The sequence below is a fragment of the Silene latifolia genome, chromosome 10 (genome assembly GCF_048544455.1).
Source record: "Silene latifolia isolate original U9 population chromosome 10, ASM4854445v1, whole genome shotgun sequence".
Lineage (NCBI taxonomy): Eukaryota > Viridiplantae > Streptophyta > Magnoliopsida > Caryophyllales > Caryophyllaceae > Silene > Silene latifolia.
Window position 1 is genome coordinate 3,804,310 of NC_133535.1, and position 26,055 is coordinate 3,830,364.

The following is a 26,055-nucleotide window of genomic DNA, read 5'->3' on the forward strand; positions in this document are numbered from 1 at the left end:
TAGTCACTTTCAAATACTCAAATAATTTAGAATCAAAACGATGTTAATCCCAATCAAATCTAATTACTAACAAAATATATCATGAATCAGCAATTTATTTAACAATATGTCTTGTTTAAAATCGTCTTTTTAAGTTAAAACTTCTCACAAGTCACACATGCCTCCTCTTATTTTTGCTTCATTAAAATCGTTTGGGGTGCTATCTAAAGTCTTAAACTCTAAACTTAGGATGGTTTTAACCAAGAATTTAGTTTCCCAGTTCCCACCTCTTCACTTAGAATCAAAACGATGATAATCCCAATCAAAATCTTAATTACTAACAAAATATATCATGAATCAAGATAAGCAATTTATTTATTTAACAATATGTCTTGTTTAAGATTGTACTCCCTCCATTTTTTAATATATGACGTTTTCCTTTTTTCGAGGCGAGCCTTTGACTTTAATATCTACAAAAATATATTTGGTAAAAAATTATAAAAATTATATCATTAAATTCCTTATGAAAAACTCTTTTATATGAGTATACATATCACTATATTTAAACATATAATTTGAGAGATATTGAAGAGAGAAGTGTGTATCTCGAAATGTGAGAAAGTCATATATAGGAAAATAGAGGGAGTATCTTTTTAAGTTAAAACCTCTCACAAGTCACACATCCCTCCTCTTATTTTTGCTTCATTTAAATGGTTTGGAGTGTTATCTAAAGTCTAAACTCTAAACTTAAGATGGTTTCAACCGAGAATTTGGTTTCCCAGATCCTACCTCTTCACTTACAAGTTACAATCCCATACATAACAAACTTTTTTTTCTCACTTAACTGAATCACACCACACCATTGACCATACCACTCAACTCAACCAAACCAATCGTTGACCATGGAGGAAAAGAAGAAAATACTGGTAACCGGATCATCCGGTTACCTAGGCGGTCACCTATGCCACGCATTACTCAACCATGGTTACGCCGTCCGAGCTCTAGTCCGCCGTACCAGCAACGTCTCCGCTCTTCCGCCCTCGCAAACGCCGTCATTTGAGCTCTTTTACGGCGACATTACTGATTTTCCTTCTCTCCTCGCCGCCGCTTCCGGTTTCCAATTCATCATCCACTCTGCCGCCGTTGTCGAACCTTGGCTTCCTGATCCTTCCCGATTTTTCAGTGTATTTACTCTCTCCGTCTCAGTCAATTGTTTAATATTTTTTAATTAATTTTTTAGAATTGTTGCTTAAGTCAGCTTATATTCAGTAATTATTGCGTGAGACGGTCTGACTCCTTCCGTCTCAGTCAATTGTTTAATATTTTTTAATTATTTTCTTTTTAGAATTCTTGCTTTTAAGTCAGCTTATATTCAGTAATGATTGTGTGAGACGGTCTGACTCTCCCTGAGACGGTCATACTATGCTAAAAGACGATTCATTTATTAGTGAGAAATGATTTTTTTTTACTGAAATGGATCGTCTCACAGCGTGACACCGTTTTACCTTGTAACTATGGTGCTAGTCTATAGATAATGTGAGAAATTGAGTGGTAAATGTGTTTTTAGTGGATTATTTACTGTTTTTTTTGTTGTTGTTATTGGTAGGTTAATGTAGGTGGATTGAAGAATGTGATTCAAGTTTGCAAGGAAACTAATTCAATCGAGAAGATCGTTTATACGTCGTCGTTTTTTGCTCTTGGTCCTAGTCGTGCTGGTGCGATTGCGGACGAGAATCAAGTAATTTGTCTTACTGAACTAATTGCTCTTGGTCGTACTCATGCTGGTGTGATTTTCCGATGGAACTTAAGACTCATTGTTATTTAGATTATATTACGACGAATTAAAGCATATGTCTTACTAAACTGATTGCTCCTGTTGTTGACATTGTTGTTGTTGTTGTTGTTGTTGTTGTTGTTGTTGTTGTTGTTGTTGTTGTTGTTGTTATGGATAGAGGTAGCTTTAGTTTGCTTCCGCGTTGTTTGGGATGGAGGCAGTGGAGGAGCCAGAATCATTTACCTGTGGGGTCTATTCTAATGTAATTGTTATTCATATCTTATTACGGGGTCTTAAAGACAAAATTTTCAAAACAAACAAATATTAATGATAAAAATCGTCAATTAACCCCACTACTCTATATGTGGGTACGCCATTGGATGAAGGTAATGTAAAAGTTGGAGAAGTTACATACACACCCTTTAAAAAGCGCTTAGCTCGACTGTTGCTTCGTGCTCACTTGAAAATTATGGAGTAAATTCTTTGTTGGAGAATGATGCTAAATACAGGAAGTGTTTTGTAGATGTGCATGTTTGATGTATATATTGATGTTCTTCTAGGTACATCCGGAGAAATATTTTTGTTCAGAGTATGAGAGATCAAAGGCTGCAGCTGATAAGATTGCATTGCAAGCGGCATCAGAAGGGGTTCCAATTGTGGTGATGTACCCTGGAGTTATCTATGGTTCTGGAAAGCTCACTACAGGAAACATTGTCGCAAAATTGGTGAGTCAGAGTCTTTGAGTTTCAGATTACTTGAATTTTTCGTGTAGTTTGGTGTCAGCCAGTGTACTGTCATAAGGAATGGTTGCTGGCTTATTTACAGAGATATATACCGTCATCAAAATGGTTCACCGAATTACCAGTTCTTTTTTATTATGAGTTGCAGACTTTTAGTAATTCGAGGCAATTTCTCACCGCAGTTTTCATCAGGAGTCATCTAGAAAAAAGAGAAACAAAGTTTAACGCAACGTACAACTTAATCCCCTCCTCCTACCTTGGCATTTGCGGAAACCTGAGGTGTTGGGATAATGTTGTAGTTAGTGTATAAAAAATACTTAAGGGTGTATTTGGATTGAGTGATTTGAAGGGAAAAGAAAGGAAGGGAGAGTAGGGGATTTAAAATCCCTTGTTTGGATAACAAATGAGGGTGAAGGGAAATGAAGGTGGAGAGATTTGAAGGGATTCAATTTCCCTCCTCCAAGGCAAATCAAAATCTCTCCACAATAGGCAAGATTTGGAGGGAAATTGTATCCAAACACCCACACCCCATTCCCCCTGCCCTTCCCTTTCCTTCTCTCCCTTTCCCTTATCTCCTTCCCCCTCCCCTCCCTTTCCCTCCACTTTTGCTATCCAAACACACCGGTGAGTTTCTCAAACTCGTTTCCTTAAGGGTGTGTTTGGAGGGAAAAGAAAGGGAGGGAGAGTAGGGGATTTAAATCCCTTGTTTGGATAGCAAATGAGGGTGGAGGGAAATGAAGGGGGAGAGATTTGGAGGGATCGAATTTCCCTCCAAGCCTAATCAAAATCTTTCCACGATAGGCAAGATTTGGAAAGAAATTGTATCCAAACAACCACACTCCATTCCCCCTCCCCTCCCCTTCCCTTCCCTTCCCTACTTCCCCCTCCCCTCCCTTTCCCTCCAAATCTCTCCCCCTCCATTTCCCTCCACCCTCATTTCCTATCCAAACAAGGGATTTTAAATCCCCTATTCCCCCTCCCTTTCTTTTCCCTCCAAATCACCCAATCCAAGATTCCAAACACACCCTAAATGTCACTTAAACGTCGTAAATAGAGGGGAACTTATTTCTATGAGAACGTATGTGTTATACGGAACTATATTGCTCACAGTTTCCAAACTTTCCTCTCAAAGATGAGTTACTGCATGTTCTGAAGTCTGAACTACTTTAATATTGTTCTGTTGCAAAGGACTATAAGATTTGAACTGATTCTAATTTTTCCGCTTTCCTGGGCGAGGGTAATATAACTCTCAGGAGTCCCAGTTATGCAAATACATTAAAACCAGTGTTCATTCTATTCTAACCGTTGAACGCCTTTTGTGTTCTGCCTCCTGGAGATAGACTCATCGAATTTATATTTCTGCCTGTCAGCTAATAGAACGCTTTAATTGGCGACTACCTGGTTATTTTGGACAAGGAAATGACAAATTTTCTTTTAGTCATATTGATGATGTGGCGGACGGACATATATCAGCTATTAAGAAAGGCCGAGTAGGTGAAAGATATTTGCTTACAGGAGAGAATGCATCATTCAAGCATGTTTTTGATGCTGCAGCTATCCTTACTAATACGAGCAAGCCACGATTTGGTATTCCCTTTTTCGCAATTGAGGCATATGCATGGGTTTGCGTTCTATTCTCTCGGATTACTGGAAAATTGCCATTGCTCAGCCCACCGGTATGTCATTTATCCTTTAAATTCATGTTTTAGTTTTTCATTTGCCTTTTCAGTACGAAACCTATTCTACTGAACAAATTCGCCACCTTAAATTTGTCTTGTGTTCTTTGCGAAACAGACTTGTGTTTAACAAATCGGGTCTTGTAAGGTTTGTGTTCGTGATGAACAATAGGTCATCAGTCACTTAAATCCGAACACAACTCAAGCATATAAGCAGGTCGTACTCAAACACGACCTCTTTATTTACCAGACCAATGTAACATGTAAGTTGTCGAATACTCGAACCCATATGTATATTGTAGGTCAAATGGTAGCTACTCAGTGGTTAAGGTTTCTAGTTAACCTGTTTAATTCAGACTTGGTAATGATAACCAAGTGGTGTTAGTCCAATGGTAGCCGGGTTAAACCTTGAAGCTTGCAGAAATGCAGGAGTTGAGAGGTCCCAGGTTCAGGTTCGACTATCGACTACCAGCTGGGGCGATGATCACTTGGCCACTGCAGCCCCCCCCGAAGGGAGTGGCTTACATGGTCCATGTGGTGGTGCGGGAATGCATGGGCCCGGGGGTGTGTTCAACCCCCTCGTCATCAAAAAAAAAAAAAAAAAAAGACTTGGTAATGATGCTAGTAGGGGTGTTCATGATCCGGTCCGGACCAGAAAATTGGACCGGACTGGAATCTAATGAACTGGAACAGGAATTAAAGATTCCGGTCCAAGCTTTCTAAGTGATGGGGCATATTCTGCACCCGCTGACCAAGTCAACATATTGAGTGGGGTCTCGGCATAGACATCCCGGTGATGACCTTTCGGCTACCGCCACTGGGTCTCGGATGGCAACCTACCGTAGGGGCACATACCCGCGTACTCACATCCAAGAACCCTCGGCATGGAGTCAACCAGGCTCGCCGGCCTGCCATAGGTCCCTCGGCCGAGGGTAGATCAGTCTTTCCACCTGCTATGCCACTTGGCCCACTTGGCCACTACGTGACAAAAGGTGAAAGTCTATAAATACTCCTCAATCCTCATTGAGGAGGGGATCCAGAATCTAACCTAAGAACCACTTAAATTGGTATTATCTCTCTCATCTCTCTACAATACACGTAATCAAGCTACATACTACTTAATCACAATAAGGTCACTGACTTGAGCGTCGGAGTGAGTACGCTTGGCACAAAGCCAAGCCCTCAGTTTGCTTATTGTTGCAGGAGAGGCCGAGGAGAGCAGTCAAGGCTAGAAGAGGCATTATTCGACAAAGCTAGCGTGGTAAACAAACCTGCTTCGGAATCCATACCCGGAACAATTGGCGGCATTCAATACAAACCGAGGCCTTCGATAAAGGGGCAGGCGCTGGCAGACTTCTTGGCCGAATGCACGTATCAGGAAGAATCGTGTCCCGGCATGTGGGAGGTATATACCGATGGATCCTCCACAACGAACGGCTCGGGAGCCGGCATCCTTATCATCGGCCCAAACGGGGACGACCCGAGTACGCTTTGAAGTTTACCTTCTCGACCTCAAACAACGAATCCGAATATGAGGCGTGATAACCGAATTGAGTTAGCCGAGCCGAGCGGCGGGCGTAACACATCATTTTGAAAACGGACTCTCTCTTGGTGACTAACCAATACGAAGGAGAGTACGAAGCTCGGGACAATGGGATGGTAAGATACCTCGAAAAGGTAAGAGCCGAGACCTCAAAATTGAAGTCATTCAAAATGCGACACATCCCTGTGTCCGAGAACAACCGGCCGACGCTCTCTCAAAGCGCGATTCGACCATAAAGAATATCACCGCACCGTCTTTGGTGGACATCGAGAACGCTAAAAGCATTGACGAAACCATCGGCATGGTGTGCGACGTGGAAGCCGAGACGACATGGATGAGTCCGATAAAGAGGTTTAAATCGACAAAATGAGTTCGGAGGACCGCATCTCTCACAAAAGATAAAGAGGATCGCAAAGAAGGTACTTGGTATTTGAAGGAGAGTTATACAGAGGTCCGTGACAAGGCCACTCTGAAATGTGTCGGTCCAACCGATGCAGAGCTAATACCGACGAAATACACGAAGGCATCTCGTGGTCATCACACGGGGGCAAGAACACTAGCCCACAAAGCTCTCCGAGCCGGCTACTTCGCCCACCATGCTTGAAGATTCCAAACAAAACCGTAAAATGCAACAATCGCCGATGCACGCTCCTGATACACGCACCTTCCCGAGACTCGCAACCGTGCTTAATCCCCTTCCCTTTGCACAGTGGGGAATGGATCTACTAGGGCCATTTCCAACGGCATCCGGAGGAAGAAAGTTCCTAATCGTCGCCGTCGACTACTTCACCAAACGGGTTGAGGCGTGTGGCGGTGCTCGCGAAAACCGCGCGGCCGTAAGAAAGGTGATCTGGGAAAATGTCATAACTCGTTTTGGGTTACCCCAAGTCATGGTGTTCGACCATGGCCGAGAATTTTGGAGTGACACAATAATGAGCGGGAAGAACTCGGCATCAAATTTGCATACTCCTCCGTCCGCCACCCCGCAACGGACAAAGTGAGGCGACGAATAAAAAACGATCCTCAACGGCTTGAAGAAGACAAATTGAAGACCTCGAAGGAAGATGGGCCGATGAGCTACCCGACGTTCTATGGTCCCTCCGACCACGGAGAAAAAGAAGCAACGGGTGCGTCCTTTTCACCTAGTCTACGGTCCGGCGATCCCCGCCGATTGAAGCAACGGTGCCAACATTCAGAACGGCCACTTTTAACCCGGATGAAAACGAGGAAGGCCTAAGAACCTCCCCGGACCTCGGTCGAAGAAAGCCGAGATACGGCACGCCTCAACTTAGCAAAGATATCGAGCCGAATGAAAAGGGCCTACAAATCAAGAGTCCACAAAAGGGACTTAAAAGTAGGAGATCTGGTCCTAAGGAAGTCAGCCGCCACCAACAAAGGAAACATCCATGGCAAGTTGACGGCCAACTCGGGAGGGTCCCTACAAGGTAGTTGAAGAAATGAGGCGGCACATACCGGCCGACGGACATGGGAGATATACCTTTGATGAGCCATTGAACACCGACAATCTCGTAAAATACTTTGTATAACAAATGAGTTGCCCAAAACAATTGTTGGCACCCCAATGCATATTCATATCTAATGAGGAGTCATCCAAGTTTTTCATCAAAGTGTTAATCCACCCCAATCGAAGGCATACTAACATATGTACACAAAGCAGACAGAGCCAAAACCTCGTCTCATCCCTACCTTTAACGGAATGACGGGGACGAGCCGATATGCTAACATATGTTCAACGGCGGCAAAACGTAAACTCCGTTGCCCCGAATCGGGCCGGGAAGAGACGAGTGAAACGCAATCGCCTCGGCAAATTAAGACCGAGCTTAAAGACGTTAAACACAGATGAGATACGCATTCTAACTGCCTCGGCCAAGCCGAAGGTAAAAACGAAAAAGCGCTCAATTAGTTAACGCAACCGCCCTCGGCAAATTAAGACCGAGCTTAAAGACGTTGAACACAAATGAGATACGCATCCTAAATCGCCTCGGCTAAAGCCGAAGGTAGAAACGAAAAAGCGCTCAATTAATTAACGCAAAAAGACAAGTGAAGGAATAAATCAAAGGCCTCGGCCAAGCCAGAGGCAAAACAAGCGAGTTCTCATTAAAGAAAAAGATAACAAAGTTACAAGAAGGAGAAATACGGACGACGACGGCCCCTTTGGGATAAGCCAAGACTCTACCTACCAAGGTTTTACAAAATACAAGGAAAAGTAAAGCAAAAGGTTACTGACTGGTTCTTTGAAGCGCCAAAAGGATGGGCGGGAGAAAAGGCTTAATAGTTGGCCCCCGAATAAGGCTATCCGAGACGCCGGTGAGCCCGGTGACGACCGCCCGTCTCCCTATGCCCTTCTTGCGCCCTTACCGCCATCGCCAGCGCGTTACCCTCGGTGAGCGACTTAGATGCGCTCCGAGCGACCTTAGCATCCTCGGCTTTCTTAGCGCCTTAGCATCCTCACCGCCTTGCCCAGCGAGACTCCTCCTCGGCCGCCCTCGTCTTCTCTGCAAGGGCCGCCTTTGCAGCGGCCGCCTCCTCCTCCTTCTTGCCCTGGCATCCTCGGCGACCTTATCTCGCCGCAGCCTTCTCTTTAGCTTCGAGCCTATCATCGAACAACTCGTCGAATTTTGTCCACCGAAAGGAGCCATCCTGGATAGACCTCATCTACCACCTCCCCGAAAGCTTCTTCTGGTCCCTATACCGAGCACACATGCGTGGGAGAAGCGTGTTTTGAAGTGTCTCAATATCCTTCTCCCTTTGGGCAAGGATAGCACTAGTCTCCCTACGCGACTGCTGAGCCGATACGCCCTTTTCGACTCCTCCTTTGGGGCGACAACGACGTCGTAGCCGCCCTTCAGACTCGTCCCGTTCCTCCTTCACCACGGCGGCGGCAGAGTCGCCAGCCTCTACCTTGGCCTTCTCGCCGACAAAGAGCTTCTCAATTTCCTCGACCCGCTTGTGCGGCAAGGAGGTCATGCTTAGCCTTTCCTAGCCACCCTCATGCAACAACATCGAGCCTCACCGCTTATCAACGGCCCCGTATCGGCCAAAGCCTTTTCTTGCTCCCTAATACGGAGCCGACCAGACGGACCAAATCCCAACCTTCTTGCTCGCCTTTGTACCCTCCGCTACGAGCGGCCGTTGGGATATCGACGCGAGTACGAGTCGACATTTTTTCCCGCCGTCTCGCATAGGCCTCTTCTCAACTCGCCGCTCGAATGGGGACAGATCGCGCCGGTTGATCTACAAAAATTCAACCAAAGAGTCCACGTCAACGTTCATGGACATACCCGCAGAGCCTGGCCATCGTATATCTAATGAGCCTGGCTAAATCGAGCCGCAAGTTAGACTGTCACGGAGGGCTTGCTCTTCTTGCCGGTTGACCCGTTTCTGCTACCGCATTAACATGAGCGTCGGAGGCGAAGCATCGGTGGCATGGGTAGATCTTTTCCTCTTACGCCTAAGCGAGATCCTCAAGATCGGAATCCTCTCCATCGACAATGTCAACGACCTCCACCTCTCGTTGAGGCGAACCAAGGTTGACACCGTCGCCGCCGTGACTCGCTTTTCTGATCCTGGCGAGGAATGGCAAGCAGCTACCTTGGCTGGGCCGCCGTATCGTCCAAGCCCTTCAGAGGTCGGTGGCGACGGACGGCGGTCATGCACATCGACCTTCTGATTCTTCTCCTTAACGTTTCCGTCTTTGTCCACCCATCTTCTCGAGGAGTTGCTCGTACAGCCGGGACCAAAGTGCTCAGTAAAAAAACAAAGCAAAACTTAGACAAAGGGACATGTCAAGAAACAAACAACGAAAAACATTAAAGCAGAAATGGGCCTCACACCGACCCCACTCACCCCGTGCTAGGGCCGGTATGAGGCCGACGTGGCAAAGCGGCTCATCCATCTGGATGACTTGCGTCGGGGGCAACCAAACCTTCGGCGCCCCATCATCATCGACCTCGAAAAGCTTCGATGCTCGCTTCTCGTCCTCATTAAGATAGACATTCCCGGCGTCCATCTTATTCTTGCCCTTGGGGATCATCTTCTCACGCTCCCCTTTGCTCTCGCACCGCAAGTTAACATGGTGCTCAAAAGACCGAGGCAACGGATAATCATCCGGGACCTCGACATACACCCACCGTTCCTTCCACCCTTCGCAAGAGGTGAGCTTAGGCACGGTGAGGTAGCCCGCTCGGTCGGGACGCTATACCACCCCCGGCCACCTTGAACATTCATTCGAAGAAAATGAATTCGGCGGAATAAGTTTACCGTTGGGATCACCCCCCGAAACGACACGACCACACGAAGCCGACTATAGTCCTAACGCCAAAGGGTGAAGCCGCGCCGCCGCAACGTTCATCGCCCGAATTATGGAAGAGACGTACATATTGAGAGAGAAACCGAGACCATACTCCATGTGCCTCATATATACGCCGATGTGACCCGGGGGAGGGCAACAGACGGCCTGACCCTCCCCAGGGATGACAATGTTGTACCCCTTGCCAAAAAAGAAGTGCTCTTCGAAAAATTCAGAGCGAGCGGCGGACCAACTTATCGATAAAACCACGATCGGCGCCGTAGTACGGCATCGTAATGATGCAAGACCGTCGCCTCTCCGCCCCGGAAGGATTCCTTTCCTCATCATCACACGCATCCACATCGTCATCATCCTCCCACTCCTCCGTAACTCGCGGTCAACTTCCGGGAAGGAGACCTAGGGCCCCTCGACCTTAACTTAATTGCGGCTACCACCTCCTCCTCATCAAAACGCGACGGGGAACCCCGGCGCACGGCATCGGGACCGCATCGAGAAGACATGGTTCACAAAGAATTACTTAAACAAAACAAAAAGTTGAAAAGGTTTTTTCGGTTTACCTTGAAGAAAAGTGCTACGCCGACGTAAAAATTCTGAAGATCGGAAGAGAGGGAAAGGCTTGGAATTTTGGAAAGAAGAAAATTTTTAGAATGAATGAAATTGCTAACCAATTTCACTTCAAAAGTCCGTATTTATAGGCAAAAGCCCATAAAGGAGGACCAATCAAAACGCACCCGTAAAGCGTCGGCAATCAACGAAGAGACACATGTCGCATGCGTACACGGAATGTCAATCGACGCAATGATTGAATGTCAATCAATGCAACAAGAACCAAGCGTCTTCAACACGCCCTTTATATCCCTTTGACTATTCATCTTCCTCAAGAAAATCCTAAAGTATCTGTTTCTCCGCCGCAGATGACTAACCAAGCTAGGTAGCACCGGCGGGGCAATCAAAAGTACACCCAAGACTCTCAACCTCGAGTCCGCCTGCAAGTAACATTTTCTTTCCACATTTGATGTCCATTACCCATCCATGTGGAGGGGGATATGGAACGGCCTGCATGTAAGTAAGCCGAGGAAGAAGAAGCGGGCGTAAAATTTTCACTTGCGCGAATATACGCTCAACATACATCGGAGCCCATACCACGGCATAGACTACGCTGGGGCAAATTGATGGGGCATATTCTCGCACCACGACTAAGTCAACATATTGAGTGGGGTCTCGGCATAGACATCCCGGCCCGATGCGACCTTTCGGCTGCCCGGCTACTGGTCTCGGATGGCAACCTACCACCGGGCACATACCCGCGTACTCACATCCAAGAACCCTCGGCATGGAGTCAACCAGGCTCGCCGGCTCGCCATAGGTCCCTCGGCCGAGGGTAGATCGCTCTTTCCACCGCTATGCCACTTGGCCCACTTGGCCACTACGTGACAAAAGGTGAAAGTCTATAAATACTCCTCAATCCTCATTGAGGAGGGGATCCAGAATCTAACCTAAGAACCACTTAAATTGGTATTATCTCTCTCATCTCTCTACAATACACGTAATCAAGCTACATACTACTTAATCACAATAAGGTCACTGACTTGAGCGTCGGAGTGAGTACGCTTGGCACAAAGCCAAGCCCTCAGTTTGCTTATTGTTGCAGGAGAGGCCGAGGAGAGCAGTCAAGGCTAGAAGAGGCATTATTCGACAAAGCTAGCGTGGTAAACAAACCTGCTTCGGAATCCATACCCGGAACACTAAGGATTCTTGATTCAATCTCATTTGAATAAATACTCTGGTTGTTTATCGTTTATAATTTTATGCCTAAATTTCAGGGCTTCATACTTTCTTTTTCATAAAATGCTGAAATTTGTATGATTTGGTGTAGACGGTGAACGTTCTAAGGCATCAATGGGCATATTCATGTGACAAGGCCAAAAAAGAGCTGGATTACAACCCTAGAAGCTTGAAGGAGGGCTTGGAGGAGATGCTCCCATGGCTGAAGAGCTCAGGCTTCATAAAATACTAATCCACGGGTTGTCGGGTTTGCATCAATGGTTGCTTCTACAACGCTTTCTTCAACTGACCGTTATCTGCAAGTTTCTGTTTGATATATAGAGTTTTCTTTCAGATCACATAGATCTTGTACATACTTTACGAGTCTGTTATGTTCGCTGTTTCTATTTTTCTGATATCAACAGTTTTCCTGAGTGCATATCCATAATGTCGTCGATGAACGAAATTCACCATGATTCCAAAGCGGTTCACTATCAATTTGAGATGAAAAAACGACTTATCGGAGACTAAACCTGGCAAAATTGACCCGATCTATATCCGTCCCGACACCCGAGAATGACCCAGACCCGAATTGACCCGACCAGACCCGAATTCCGTTAAACCCGAAAATGACCCGACAAAAAGCTGATCCGTTTATTAGGTCTATCGGAGACTACATTACACATCCTTTTGATGTGTAGATGAGTTGAAATGTGGAGCTTTCGAGAATCGAACAGCTGGTGACCAAACATAACTACTCTCCGTCCCGGTCAATTGTCGTTCTTTGATTTTGGCACAAAGACCAAGGAAAGAGGAGGGGACCAATTATAAAATGACAAGTGGACCAAATTGAGTGTGAATGATAAAATCGCTCATCAAATGCAGACAACAATTGACCGAGACACCAAAAATGAAATATGACAACAAATAACCGAGACAGAGGGAATAACTTTTTTCCCCACATTGCCTAATAGGATTAAATACACACTTCCAAAGTCCCCAAAACCTACATGTACACTTACCATTCCACTACATAACTAACTTTGTTTCCTACATAACTGAATCATACTCAACTCAACCATCCATTGAACATGGAGGAGGAAAAGAAGAAAGTACTGGTGACCGGATCATCCGGTTACCTAGGAGGTCACCTATGCTACGGTTTACTTAACCATGGTTACGCGGTCCGAGCTCTCGTCCGCCGTAGCAGTCGCCTCTCCGCTCTTCCGCCATCGCAAACGTCTGACTTTGAGCTCTTTTACGGCGACATTACCGACTTTTCTTCCCTCCTTGCCGCCGCTTCCGGTTGCCAATTTATCATCCACTCTGCCGCCATTGTCGAATCTTGGCTTCCTGATCCTTCGCAGTTTTTCACTGTATTTACTTGCTCCATCCCAGTCAATTGTTTAATAGTTTTGTTTGTTTTTCACTCGTACCCCTAACTATTTAGTTTAGTTAGGTGCTATAACTCTCGGCTAAGAATTTAGAACACAAAATTTTTTTTTAAAATCAACCTAGTCCCGAATTCTGGTAAGTTAAAACTTTTTTGTCTTTTGGCAAAAGAAAAGCTACTACGTTAGTCTTTTAAGGTGCTGTTTAGCCTAGTTTATGTGAAATAGCTTTTACTTTGTAGAATGAGTTTTTTCATAAACTACTTTTTGAAAAAGTTGTGGTTGTTTGGCCTAACTTTTGTAAAAGTAGTTTCTTAACAAATTGATGTGTTTGGCCTTTTTTTTTTTTTTTTTTTTTTTTTTTTTTTTTTTTATCTATAATCCTAAGAGTTTTTGGAAGAAGTAGAAGCATAAGCATCAATTTGGTGCTTTTGTTTCTAGGTGTTGTTTGACCTTACTTATAGAAAATGACTTTTCCTTTCTAAAAGAAGTTTATTCAGAAGTTTACTTTTCGGAAAAGTTTTAGTTGTTTGACCATACTTTTGTAAAATCGGTTTCTCACAAAATTTATATGTTTGGCCTAACTACTTTAATACAACTTTTGTTTGCACTTAGAAAGCTTGGCCAAACACCCCTTAAATACCGTCCATTCGTTAATTAATTGACTTTTTAATAAATACCTTCCATTTTACTGTATTTTTTAAACATCCCGGGATTTAATTTCATTTTTTTCCTATTTTTTTTGCTATTATTACAAAAATATCAATCACTTGTCCCACTATATCTTTATTACCCTAAAACAAATTTTTTTTAATGTCTTAACTCCCATCATTTACAATTTTTGTATTTTAAGTGTATCAATGAGACACAGGAATTACCTTATAAAACTAAATAATTATTTGTTACGGGTACTTTTTCTTTTTATGTAATTTTAATTAAAGATAAATAAATGAAGTTTGCGTATTTTTTTTGTTTGACTTTGTTTTCTTGCTATTGTTATTGCCTATTGGTATTGGCAGGTTAATGTAGGTGGAATGAAGAATTTGATTCAAGTTTGTAAGGAAACTAATTCGATTGAGAAGATCGTCTATACATCGTCGTGTTTTGTTCTCGGTCCTACTCATGCTGGTGTGATTGCTGACGAGAATCAAGTAAATTCGTCTTACTAAACTAATTGCTCGTGGTCCTACTCATGCTAGTGTGATTTCCGATACAACCTAAGACTCGTTGTTCTTTGATTTTTAAGTTTGACGAACTAAAGCAAAATGTCTTACTAAACTGATTGCACTTGTTGTCGTTGTGCTCAGGAATGTATTTTGTAGATGTTCATGTTCATGTTTGATGTATATATCGATGTGTTTCTAGGTACATTCGGAGAAATATTTTTGTTTGGAGTACGAGAGATCAAAGGTTGCAGCTGATAAGATTGCATTACAAGCGGCATCAGAAGGGGTTCCAATTGTGGTGGTGTATCCTGGAGTCATCTATGGTTCTGGAAAGCTCACTACCGGAAACATTGTCGCTAAAATGGTGAGCCAGACTCTTTAAGCTTCAAATTACTCGATTTTTCTGAGTCATGCTTTACTTAAAGCCGGTGTGTTCTGCCTCTCGGAGATAGACTCATAAGCTCTAATAGAACGCTTTAATTGGCGACTACCTGGTTATTTTGCCTGTCAGCTAATAGAACGCTTTAATTGGCGGCTACCTGGTTATTTTGGACGAGGAAATGACAAATTTTCGTTTAGTCACGTTGATGATGTGGTGGACGGACATATATCAGCTATGAAGAAAGGCCGAGTAGGTGAAAGATACTTGCTTACAGGAGAGAATGCATCATTCAAGCATGTTTTCGATGCTGCAGCTATCCTTACTAATACGAGCAAGCCTCGATTTGGTATTCCCTTTTGGGTAATCGAGGCGTATGCATGGATTTCTGTTCTATTCTGTCGGATTACTGGAAAATTGCCGTTGTTCAGTCCCCCGGTATGTCACTTTCCTTTTCGATTCATGTTTAAATTCCGGTCTATAAATCCGGACTGGATTGGACCGGATTAGGTAGACCTTCAATGTATATTAATTTAATATTTTAAGAAAAAAAATAAAATAAAAATAATTCTGGTATTTCTGGTCCAAGACCGAACCGGACCGGAAACCAAAATCTTTAAAAATGGTGGACCGGGGACCGGACCGGTCCAGACCGTTTTTCCGGTCCGGATCGGATGTTGCCCGCCTTTAACTGAAATGTTTCACATCTATCAGTTAAAAAAATTTCACCTCAAATCCATCCGAGTGTTCACATCTGGAATTTTTCATTAAAGCTGATTGTTCCGATGAGATTTATCATCGGGGCAGAGTCGACTTGTGTTTTATGCGAAACAGACGTGTTTACCCAATTGGGTTACGTAAGGTTTATGACCGTGATGAGAATTAATAGGTCATCAGTCCCTTAAAACCGAGCACAACTCAAACAATTAAGCAGGTTGAACTCGAACATAGACATCTTCACTTTTCCAAACCAATGTAAGTTGTTGAACCCATCTCCATTTCAGGCTAATACTGAGATTTATATTATTGTGGTAGGCGGTGAGTGTTCTAAGGCGTCAATGGGCATATTCATGTGACAAGGCCAAAAAAGAGCTGGATTACAAACCTAGAAGCTTGAAGGAGGGCTTGGAGGAGATGCTTCCATGGCTGAAGAGCTCAGGCTTCATAAAATACTAGTTAACGTGTTTCCGTCAATGGCTGTTCCTACAAGCCTGCCTTCAACTGACCCTTCTCTGCTAGTTTCTGTTGGATACTGAGAGATCATTCCGAGAACATAGATCTTGTACACGCTTAATAAATAATGTTCGAGATAAACAAGTAGACTATTTGGGATGAAGAACCGATATGCATGTTCAACAACTACGGTGTACATCCCATTTGATGTGTAGATAAGTCGAAATGTGGCACTTTAGACAATCAAACAAGTAGTGACCAAACATCAAATATATTGACCCATCTATTCGGATACATGACGGCTGGCGCAGTTCAACAAGAAAGGAAACAAAACCAGACTCCCGCTATAAAGGGAGAGAATCCTAGTTCCTGGAGCATGAACTTTTCAATTATTTCTTATCTCCAACCCTATTTCTCTTCCAGAAGTGCTAAATTATGCGTCATACAAGATAAACAGCGGCCAAGAGCGGAAAGACCTCTTAAATCTAGAGAATCTAGCTCCTTTCTTTGCAAATTTAGACCACAATCTTCACTGATGGATCCCGTGCAACGACGTCTACAACCATAAAAGTAACAAGCGAAAAGTAAAATGACTTGAACATGAAGCATGCAACTATACATTATGCTCACACGCAAAATTAGCACATAAAACATGCAAAAGATTATGCTCACTGTGCGCTCTTTCATATCTGTTAAGCCTTGCACGCAAGAAAACAAGGACAGGTTATTTTCAGATCAATGTAGTTGCCAAGAATGCGTACAAACGTTGCTTTTAGACATCGATATAAAATATGTAGTACTCCGTATGTACTGCCCAGGATTCAGTAGAAAATGATTTTTGAGTTTATGGTAAGAGAGTAAGCTCCCTTCAAACTTGTGTATAAAATAATAAGGGGGTATTAAGTACATAAGGGAAAAGGAAAAGGGATAATTGGGTAATCCTTAAATCCCTTGTTGGGTTCTGAACATGCATGGGAATGGCAAAATATTAGTAACCACCAACCCGAAACAATCGCTCATCAGCACCACCACCGCCCCCAACCCACTATACCATAACAAAGATGAAGTACCCCACCAAGCATATGTTTATGAATGTAATGCTGTTTATCACTCTGTTCATGACCTCCGCCACTTTCTCAGCCATCTCGCCTCCACTAGTGCTCCTCTCCCTAAGTTAGGGTTTTCTTTCTTGTTTGATTTTGAACATGTAAGAGAATGACGACATATTACTCAAACAAACAATCACCACCACCACCACCGGCGCCTCCCTCCCCACCCTACCCTCCCCGCATGACAACAAAGATGAAGCATTTCACAAAAAAACACAATTTAAGAAGCTAACAATAACAAATAGAAAGAGGGGAGACGGAAGATACCCGGAGGCGGTACGACGACGTCACCATAGATGGATTTGATGCGAGAAAGGGGAACAACATAAGAATCAGAAGAGGCTTCCGCATAGAGCTGCTGCTTCCAGTCCCATATGGTCTTTTTGAGAGATTTGTTGGTAGCGGTGAGTTTTGAATTATCGGCTTCCAGGGATTCAATGAGATTCTGCTGACTGAAAGACCTTAACCCCAGCACACTGAAGCATCCTAGCAAGCATATGTTTATGAATGTATTGCTGTTTACCACTCTTGTCATGACCTCCGCCACTTTCTCTGCCATCTCACCTCTTCTGGTGCTCCTCTCCCTCAGTTAGGGTTTTCTTAGCACCTTCAGATCCGTAGAATAGTGCAGTAGCCTCTTTTTCTTTAACAAGGCTTCTACAGAAGAAGAAAGATGGTTTTGTGTTATAACAATTGCTCAGACCTGCACTGTTACGAGTATGCAAAAAATGTATCAAGATCTAAATTCTCTGGCTAATCCAGAGGAAGGATAAATTGTTAAAATAAAAAACGCACATCATTCCCTAACAATCAAATCCTCAGAAAACAGGAACACTCTAACAGACAAAATAAACTATAAAACTATCAAGCACTTCATCTCAACTTATGTAACTCAGACTCGTTTAAAAGTACCTGACAAGGCGACACGGGTGCGTGTCCAAGTATAATGTTGAGTGTTGGACACTAGTAGACAACGGGATAAGAAGAGCCGCAAAAGATACATGTAGGAAAATCCTCTTGGTTATGATGTATACCTAAGGCAAATAAGCAGCCGAGGAGTCCAAAACTATACTTTCTGCCCATCACACAGAGTGCGCCACGATTATAACCTCTCCCGTGGAATACCACGCCACCCCTCACTAAAGAGGGAAGCGCTCGGCCTTAGGCATTTTGTAATCGTCTAACCTCCGCATCCAATTAAAACACTATTAACATCTAACTTATACACAAATAATAATCGATGCTTTTAGAACAAGTGAAAGTAAAATGCACCCAGGAATCAAATCTAATGAAGCTACATCAATCAACAATAGCCAAATAACAGTTTAACATACTCCGTTTAAAACATAATTGCTTAAAAAGTACATCAATCCTCATTCCTCAATCACCTCAAACCGGAAAACTTTAGTCTGACTGATTACACTACACTAATTCTTCTATGATACGCGATCACACTATCTGTACTTCGTAGCGTGAGACGGTTTCTCAAAAGGCCTGTGTCAATATCTCGCAACCACTAAAAACGATACGATTATCGCAACATCTTATACAACAACAAGAAGAACAACAACGACATTACTCCACTGCCTAAGGGCTCCCGCAAATTGCGGTGTAACAAACAACGATATCGCAATTTAATCACACAATTAATAGAAATAAAACTAGGGAATCGGCATTATCAAATCATTTAAGTTTACATCATCATCAATATAAAACAACCAAAATATGGAAACTTATCATTTCTAACGAATCAAATACAGTAATAGATCAAATAAATCGAGATTGTGTTCTAGATAAAAGCAACGAAAGTAAAATTGAAGATGAATTAAAATGCCGAAGATTAAGAATAAGAGAAAATGATACCTGGTTCGATGAAGAAGGTAGAGAGAAGAAGTAAGAACCCTAGGAGAGAGAAAGGGAAATTAAATTGGGGATTTATTCTTGGTTTAAGAGGTTGGGCCGACCACGACTATATGACTTGGGTACACAAATTGTTATAAGGGACGATTTTAGAGTTTAGTACACAATTGTTATATGAGACGATTTTACGAGTTCGACAATTACAAGAATTTGTTGAAATGTAAAATTATAAAACATAATTATCCTAAAATGTTAAATTTAAATTCAGATTTAGAAAACTAAGTTATGTATGTTAGGTTACGTTATATAGTTAATTAGTTATAGTGAGTTTGTTTTATTATAAGACAATCATATTTGAAATCCGATGATTCAAGTATTATTTGAATATTAGTATTGGTGCTCGGCTTCGCCCGGGCTACCTCTACTTACCATTAATTTTTTTTTTCATTAAATAAAATTACTTAAAGTTGCATAACCCATAAATTCATCATTAATATATTTTTTATAACATATCCTAAAATTACGATGTAATAAATTTTGAGACAAATTCACTACTCCCGCTATTAATATTTTATTCTTATTAATGAAACAATAATAATAACATTTCACTACTTGCCCGTAATCATTGTTACTTTCACTACTCCCGCTGTAATTATTGTCATTGTCACTACTGCCGCATTAATATTGATAATTTCACTAATCCCGCCGTAATTATTGTTACTTTCATTATTGTTGCATTAATATTGATTATTTCATTCACTACTCCCGTTGTTGTTTCTACCACTCTCACTAATCTCTTTGATAAAATTGTTACTTTTATTATTCAAATGAGTGATTACTATCATATAAATATATCCAATGTTACTACAATTCTTTTCTTTACTGACGAAATTACTTTTACTACTTAGACATGCAATTTTAAGAGGATAATATATTTATATAAATATATTACATATATGCATTAAATCAAATCGAAAGAATTATGCAATATTATATATTATTGAATCTAACTTGAATTATTTATAACCTACTTATTATATTTTTGTATGCTAAATAATTAACATATCTATATATCTAATAAACTACAAAGTTTAATAAAATTGTATAGATTTTATTTAATATATAATTTTATGATGATAATAATTAATACCATAAGTGTGCATGTTTATACAAATTAATTATTTTATTTTAAGGAAATTGACTATCTTCTAGTCTTCTATAAATATTTAGGAAAATTACCAGACATCTTCTTTCTTTTACTCTCCTTGAAATTGACCATCTTAATTAATTATTTTATTTTAAGTAAATTTGTCATCTTAATTAATTATTTTACTTTAAGGAAATTGACCATGTTTATGATTCAAGTATTATTTGAATATTGCTTACTAATGAGTATATGAAGTGTTATGGGTAGCGTTTTATAAGACTCATAAGTCATACCTATACCCGTGTTTTCATGATATATCCATACCTAACTCACAACCATCATGGTTTGAAATTTGTAGACTCATACCCGTGTTTTATCTTAATTTTATGTCGGTCAAGTGTATAACTAGAGCTGTATTCGGGTCGGGTTCGGAACGGGGCGGGCTTACTTGGCTAGGCCTTGAACCTGCCGGGGGAGGGTGGGCTTGGCCGGGTTGGGAGTATGTTTGACCCGGGCTAGGCCAGTGGTGGGGTGGAGGGCGGGCCTATGTAATTTTTTTAATTTTTTTTAATTTTTCACTAAATAGACGGGCCAAGAGCGGGCCGAATTTGGGATTCATGACCCGGCCTTTGGGCCGGGCATGGTCGTGTGTTGAAAGAGCCCGAAGGACGGGTCGGGTCGGGTCTGGCCATGCTAATGGTCAGTTCTATACTTCTATGTATAACTTTAATAGTTCGTTGTTCCTTGAGATTCTCTCTCATATATGAATTCAATCATTAATTACATTTCAGAAAATTACATTTCTGTAACGATCTTAAATGTAATAATATGTACTTCGTAAGTGATTGAGTTTGTTTCACATGTGACGATATTTCATATGAATTCACACTATATAGCTACTTTAGGAATCGTAAATTAACCTTTTTAATGTATGTAGTGTTACGAAATTATTAAACATAAGTTTAGGAGAATGATAGCGTAAAAGAGTAAATATACTTAGCCACTCGCTTTGTAAGAGCATCATAATCATAGCTTAACCTTTCTAAGGTGTTTTTTAGCGACCGAGTGTATTTTCGAGTGACTTTTAAATGCGGTAAGTGTATGTAGAAGAGATTAGGAGCCGATTATACACTTCTTGTTCACTGAATTGCAACATTTCAATAAAATATCATTCAAATATATATTCATCCAATGTTGCAACCAGGGTTACCTAACTCACTCAACTAGGCTGTGAATTGCGAATTAATTCGCGTGAATTACGAATTCAAATTACATCGAATTATGGTTTTTGGTTCTAATTATCGAATTATGCTCATTTTTGAGCGAATTACGTATTAATATTATGAATTCGAATCGGTCGTTACGAATTAGGTATCAGAGGAGAGACGGATTTAGCACGCAAAAAAAAAAAATTGCAAAAACATGGAAAATGGATCTCAATGGTAGTCTAGGCCTCTAGGGCACAAATTCTTTTTGTGACTCTGACGGAAAAAATCTGTCATAAGCCTGTGACTTGAGACAAAAGGGCAAGTGGGAGAGGCAAGCGAGGGAAGGTTGTGAGAGGTCACAAACTTGTGACAGTCACAAGCAAAACAGACCGAGTCTAGTGATCACATTTCACACTCACTAATGATGAACTTAGGATAAAAAAAAAGTATTTGCAATACTTTTACATTATAATTAACAAAAGCTAAATGATGCCTGTCTAATCTTGCTCTTCATCAGTGATAAATTTACCAGTACCAGGATTAATAGCAGCAATAAAAAAGAAGACAACATTCAACAACACCAACGGCTCGATTTCATTAATCGGGACACCCGTCTCAATGTTAAGCTGAGCAAGCGCTCCTTTCCCGGTAATGATTTCACCAATCAACGAGAAAGCGAACCCAAGTTGAGCCAATCTTCCGACAAAGAGTTCATTTGACTTAGTGAACCCGAAAAGAGGACCTCTGTCTTTAAGTCCTAAAGCGGACTTGATTCCTTTGCCTGGAGGGATGACAGCTTTGTCTAGACCAGTGGGCTCGTCCACGAACCTACCCCTGTCTCCTAACGCGCCAATTGCTCCTAGCAATGTGAATAGGATGAAGAAGAGCAGTAGCGGCTCTGCTTCGTAGATTGGTATTCCTGTTTCGAGATTTAGTTGTGCCAGTATACCTTTTCCTGTGATACCTTCTCCTAACAATGATGCCTGCAATGCATTTTATAACAAATTGGAGCATAATACGAATGAGTATCATAGACATTTCAGAGAGTAAAATGCGTAATCTGAATTATAGTAATCAGTGACGGAATTGAACTAGGATTCGAAGGCAGGAGCGCTAAAACATAGTACATAAAAAACATAAAAAATCGAAGGAATATTCACCGACGTCTCAACTCATACCCCTCTTTTTTTGCAAAAACTTTTGACCGTCAATAAATCTTGACTAGAAGTTCAGAATACGATAATTTTTTTTTTCAAATTGACCGTCTTTAAGAGGTCTTCAGTTTGAAAAATAATTCACCGACGTCTCAACTCGTAATCGGGAATTATGATCGGTCAAAGTTTATTCCTTAAAAAATTTTGACCAACCATAACTACCGGCTATGAGTTAAAAAAGCGGTGAATTGTTTTTTCAAATTCAAGTCCTTGATGAGATAATTGGTTTGAAAAAAAAATTACCGTTTCCTGAACTCGTAACAGAGAATTATTGTCGTTCAAATATTTTTTGTGAAAAACGAAGGGCTACACCTTAGAAAATGAAAAAGTTCAGGGGTACACGAGAGAATATCCCAAAATCGAAAATTTTAACTAAAACTCGAGTTTTTCACTGTCTAGGGGATAGTTTGCCAGCCTTGGTCGGCCTGAGACTTGACAAACTGAGCCAAAAGCCTAATTTCATCATCTTGTAAGCGAGGGCCGAAAGTGCACTGGCCTCGGGGAGTACATTTCTCCCCGAATCCAGGCATCCTGCCTTTGCCGCTGTATGTAATATTGTATATTTCATCCTCACTGTTAACACCATTCCTTTCCAAATCGTTGGTAAACAAGGTCGCGCCAGCTTGGATTAAGTTCCCACCAGCATCGTGGCATCCTATGCACGCTCGCCTAAACAATGCCGCGCCTCTCTCTGGTTCTATGGCAACGGCAACAGAGGGCATAGGAATTAAGGATATAAGCATAGCCATCACAGTTGCTACTAGCGCCTTTCCTGCTTTTTCGCTTGCATCCTTTTTTCGAGACTTGTTTTTGTAAAGAAAAGATGAATGAGTTGTTTTGATACTAATTCAGTACCCTATACGAGTTTGGAACGTCGTACTAGTACACTACACTAGCCAGAAATAAAACGACTAAAGCTCGCTATATCTAACACCTGACCGCCCCTGCTGGCTTTTGAAAATTTCGAAATTTTTAGTTAAAATTTTCATTTTTTTTCAGGTCTCCTTATAATATTACCTTTTCGCCCCCGCTGACTTAAAATTCTGGCTCTGCCATTGCTCATGGTTGACAATGCAAGATCAAGTAAGAGACAGTTGTGAATTACTCATATAACTTTGAATCTCAGAATTCATTGTTAAAAGTGTTGCAGAAGCGGGCTAATTTAATGTAAAATTCGCGGAAACATGAGGATGTAGTCTGTAAGATAAATTATTAGGATCATTGTATAGGGTACATGACTTTAGCGGGAAAACAGAAAGTGAAGGGAGAAACTTACAGCAAAACCGATCATGGCAACACGACCGACAAAGAGTTCATTTTCCTTAGTAAATCCAATTCCTCCAGAGGTTCCAAATAATCCATCTTCAACTTTAAGCTTAGTCTTCTCCACCTAGTACAAAGTATCCATGCATAACAATTAACAAGCATAAAAAATCAATAACGTAGTCGAGAACAACAACATTACACCAGTCCCCCATCAGAAGGTCGGATGTACGCACCCTTATGTCTGTATTACATTTCCTCCGTAATTACATGATATTCCCGTTTGACTTTTCGGAGTCAGCAAATGTAAATAACTTTATACATATCATAACATTGGTTGCCCGAGTTAAAAATCAGTCGCCAAATGTAAAAAATGGTGGGATTTTTGTAGTCGCCAAATTGGCGACTGATGTTTTGGCGACTGTTTGAGTCGCCCGATTGTGGAATTCTTGTAGTGTTTGTAAATATTTATAGTCAAAATTTACGAACTTTGACCTCAAAAAGTCAAACAGAAACATCACGTAATCATAGAGAAACTAACTAAAAACAAGAATTGCACCATACAACAAACTGTTACTTCACAATAAAAAGAAGCGCAATCAAAAACATCACGTAATCACAAAGAAACTAACTAAAAACAAGAATTATTGCACCATACAACAGACTGCTACTTCACAATAAAAAGAAGCGCAACCAGTTCAGACATTATTCCATACCTTTTTGGCAGGAGTAGCTTTGGCTTTGGACTTGAACAAAGCAAGAGTCTTAAGCACCGGTCGAGACGAGACAGAAGGAAGTGGAGAGAAGAAGAGAAGTTTAGCATTGTTGTTAGTAGGTTTGATCAACTTATTTATTTGGAGATTAAGCAATGCATCTCTCTTTAAACCAACACCACCTTGTGTAGAAACACCGGCCATTAACACCATAGTTTGTGAAGCCATTGCTATTCTTTCTCTTTTCTCTCTAGTTTTCTAAACTTTTGTTGAAACTTGAGAGATAGAGAAGCTCTTAATTATCACACACTCACTTAGTTCTACTTCTTCTATCCTTTGTGTATGTTTGTTGGATTTTTAAGGATAGAAAGGTGAAGTATAAGAGTGTGTGTCCAAGAGATGTGGATAGCATTTGAGTGTGTTTTCTTTGGTTCATAACCTTACCACGTTTGTTGATGTTCTTAGTGCATTTTACACCATAGATTCATGTAATCATGTATGTGATCATCATTCCAATTCCTTAGAATATCTCCAAATTTTTACTACAAGTTTGTTGATTAGTCCTCTTGAACTATTTAGGCTTCCACGTGTATGTATGTCATTGTTCTAAAATTTCAAACACAAATTCTAGTTTAGGACCGGTATATCCGTCGTAACCTTAAGACATGCCAAATATCCAGTAAGAGGATTATACATCTGATGTACTACCTCCAATTCTATAGTTTATGAGCATTCTAATAAAGTTTTTGAGTTTCATTTTAAAGTTTCTGAGTTTTACTATGAAATTTCTGAGTTTATTCATTTAAACATTGAGCTCTAAAAAATTACAATAAAACCCAAAAATATTAGTATGAGTTTAGTTAAATTTGAGTTTTGACAGAAAAAATATTAAAATCTAACTTATAAACTATAATATGCTCAAAAAAATACACATATGCTCAAAAACAAATAAAGTTTGAGGTAATAAGCTCAAAAAAAATACATATATGCTCAAAAAACAAAAAAATTGGAGGTAGTACATCCGATGTACGTTCCTTTTTCTCTGAATTTCGAATCTCGGTACCGATCAGGGTTGGCACTATCGCTAGTTAAGGATGGCAGATTCTTGTGCAAGACGGGCATATCTGTCTTAAACTTGAGACGAGCCAAACAGAATAGATGGTACAAAATAGAATGTCTAGAGATTAACAAAGATTGTATTATCTATCTTAGTGGACTATTATTCGACTCATTTTAATCTTAAGACGAATATGTAGAGAACCTGGACGCTTTATCTCACTGAATCCAGGCCATATCAATTTTAGAATGCAACAAAAGAAGTTTGCGGTGAACAAATGAACTGCAAAATGTTTTGTTTTCCTGGCCTTGATTAAAAAGCATGCGTTTAACCACTAATCTCTGGTTATACACATTCATCCACGATGTAGTAATACTCCAACAACTAGTCGTCGAAGTATTTAAGTGGATGATGGGGAGCCAGTAAGTGGATTATACATCCGATGTACTACCACAAGTTTTATACTTTCTGAGCATTATAATAAAATTTTTGAGCTTTGTTTTAAAAATTATGAGTTTTACTATAAAGTTTTCGAGTTCATTCACTAAAATATTAAGCTCAAAAAAATT

General features: G+C 41.0%; 4 protein-coding genes across 4 annotated transcripts; 2 read left to right on the forward strand and 2 right to left on the reverse strand.

Moving 5' to 3' along the window:
* The first annotated feature begins 715 nt into the window (after positions 1–715).
* On the forward strand, positions 716–12,289 carry LOC141604743 (uncharacterized). Its single transcript, XM_074423223.1, has 5 exons — positions 716–1,163; positions 1,586–1,717; positions 2,314–2,478; positions 3,864–4,169; positions 11,919–12,289. Exons 1-5 carry the CDS (start codon positions 882–884, stop codon positions 12,057–12,059), a joined length of 1,026 nt encoding a protein of 341 aa, XP_074279324.1. The 5' UTR covers positions 716–881; the 3' UTR covers positions 12,060–12,289.
* Positions 12,290–12,790: 501 nt separating this feature from the next.
* Positions 12,791–16,163, forward strand: LOC141604742 (uncharacterized). Its single transcript, XM_074423222.1, has 5 exons — positions 12,791–13,182; positions 14,217–14,348; positions 14,563–14,727; positions 14,875–15,180; positions 15,778–16,163. Exons 1-5 carry the CDS (start codon positions 12,898–12,900, stop codon positions 15,916–15,918), a joined length of 1,029 nt encoding a protein of 342 aa, XP_074279323.1. The 5' UTR covers positions 12,791–12,897; the 3' UTR covers positions 15,919–16,163.
* A 5,483-nt stretch (positions 16,164–21,646) lies between these two features.
* On the reverse strand, positions 21,647–24,849 carry LOC141604739 (photosystem II 22 kDa protein, chloroplastic). Its single transcript, XM_074423218.1, has 3 exons — positions 24,433–24,849; positions 23,730–23,843; positions 21,647–22,222 (listed from the first exon to the last, which is right to left on the reverse strand). The coding sequence occupies exons 1-3, from the start codon at positions 24,655–24,657 to the stop codon at positions 21,737–21,739; spliced, it is 825 nt and encodes a 274-aa protein (XP_074279319.1). The 5' UTR covers positions 24,658–24,849; the 3' UTR covers positions 21,647–21,736.
* On the reverse strand, positions 22,704–23,288 carry LOC141604740 (cytochrome c6, chloroplastic). Its single transcript, XM_074423219.1, has one exon. It carries the CDS (start codon positions 23,200–23,202, stop codon positions 22,849–22,851), a length of 354 nt encoding a protein of 117 aa, XP_074279320.1. The 5' UTR covers positions 23,203–23,288; the 3' UTR covers positions 22,704–22,848.
* Positions 24,850–26,055: the final 1,206 nt, after the last annotated feature.

What these genes read in the sequence shown, in the direction of transcription:
- LOC141604743 (XM_074423223.1), top strand. Translation starts at nt 882, where the DNA reads ATGGAGGAAAAGAAGAAAATACTGGTAACCGGATCATCCGGTTACCTA. An exon ending in ATCCTTCCCGATTTTTCAGT is followed by an intron (nt 1,164 to 1,585) that starts GTATTTACTCTC and finishes TGTTATTGGTAG; the next exon opens with GTTAATGTAGGTGGATTGAA. An exon ending in TGCCATTGCTCAGCCCACCG is followed by an intron (nt 4,170 to 11,918) that starts GTATGTCATTTA and finishes GATTTGGTGTAG; the next exon opens with ACGGTGAACGTTCTAAGGCA.
- LOC141604742 (XM_074423222.1), top strand. Translation starts at nt 12,898, where the DNA reads ATGGAGGAGGAAAAGAAGAAAGTACTGGTGACCGGATCATCCGGTTAC. An exon ending in TGATTGCTGACGAGAATCAA is followed by an intron (nt 14,349 to 14,562) that starts GTAAATTCGTCT and finishes ATGTGTTTCTAG; the next exon opens with GTACATTCGGAGAAATATTT. An exon ending in GAAACATTGTCGCTAAAATG is followed by an intron (nt 14,728 to 14,874) that starts GTGAGCCAGACT and finishes TTTGCCTGTCAG; the next exon opens with CTAATAGAACGCTTTAATTG.
- LOC141604740 (XM_074423219.1), bottom strand. Translation starts at nt 23,202, where the DNA reads ATGGCTATGCTTATATCCTTAATTCCTATGCCCTCTGTTGCCGTTGCC.
- LOC141604739 (XM_074423218.1), bottom strand. Translation starts at nt 24,657, where the DNA reads ATGGCTTCACAAACTATGGTGTTAATGGCCGGTGTTTCTACACAAGGT. An exon ending in AAGCTACTCCTGCCAAAAAG is followed by an intron (nt 23,844 to 24,432) that starts GTATGGAATAAT and finishes ACTTTGTACTAG; the next exon opens with GTGGAGAAGACTAAGCTTAA. An exon ending in TTGCCATGATCGGTTTTGCT is followed by an intron (nt 22,223 to 23,729) that starts GTAAGTTTCTCC and finishes AATGCATTGCAG; the next exon opens with GCATCATTGTTAGGAGAAGG.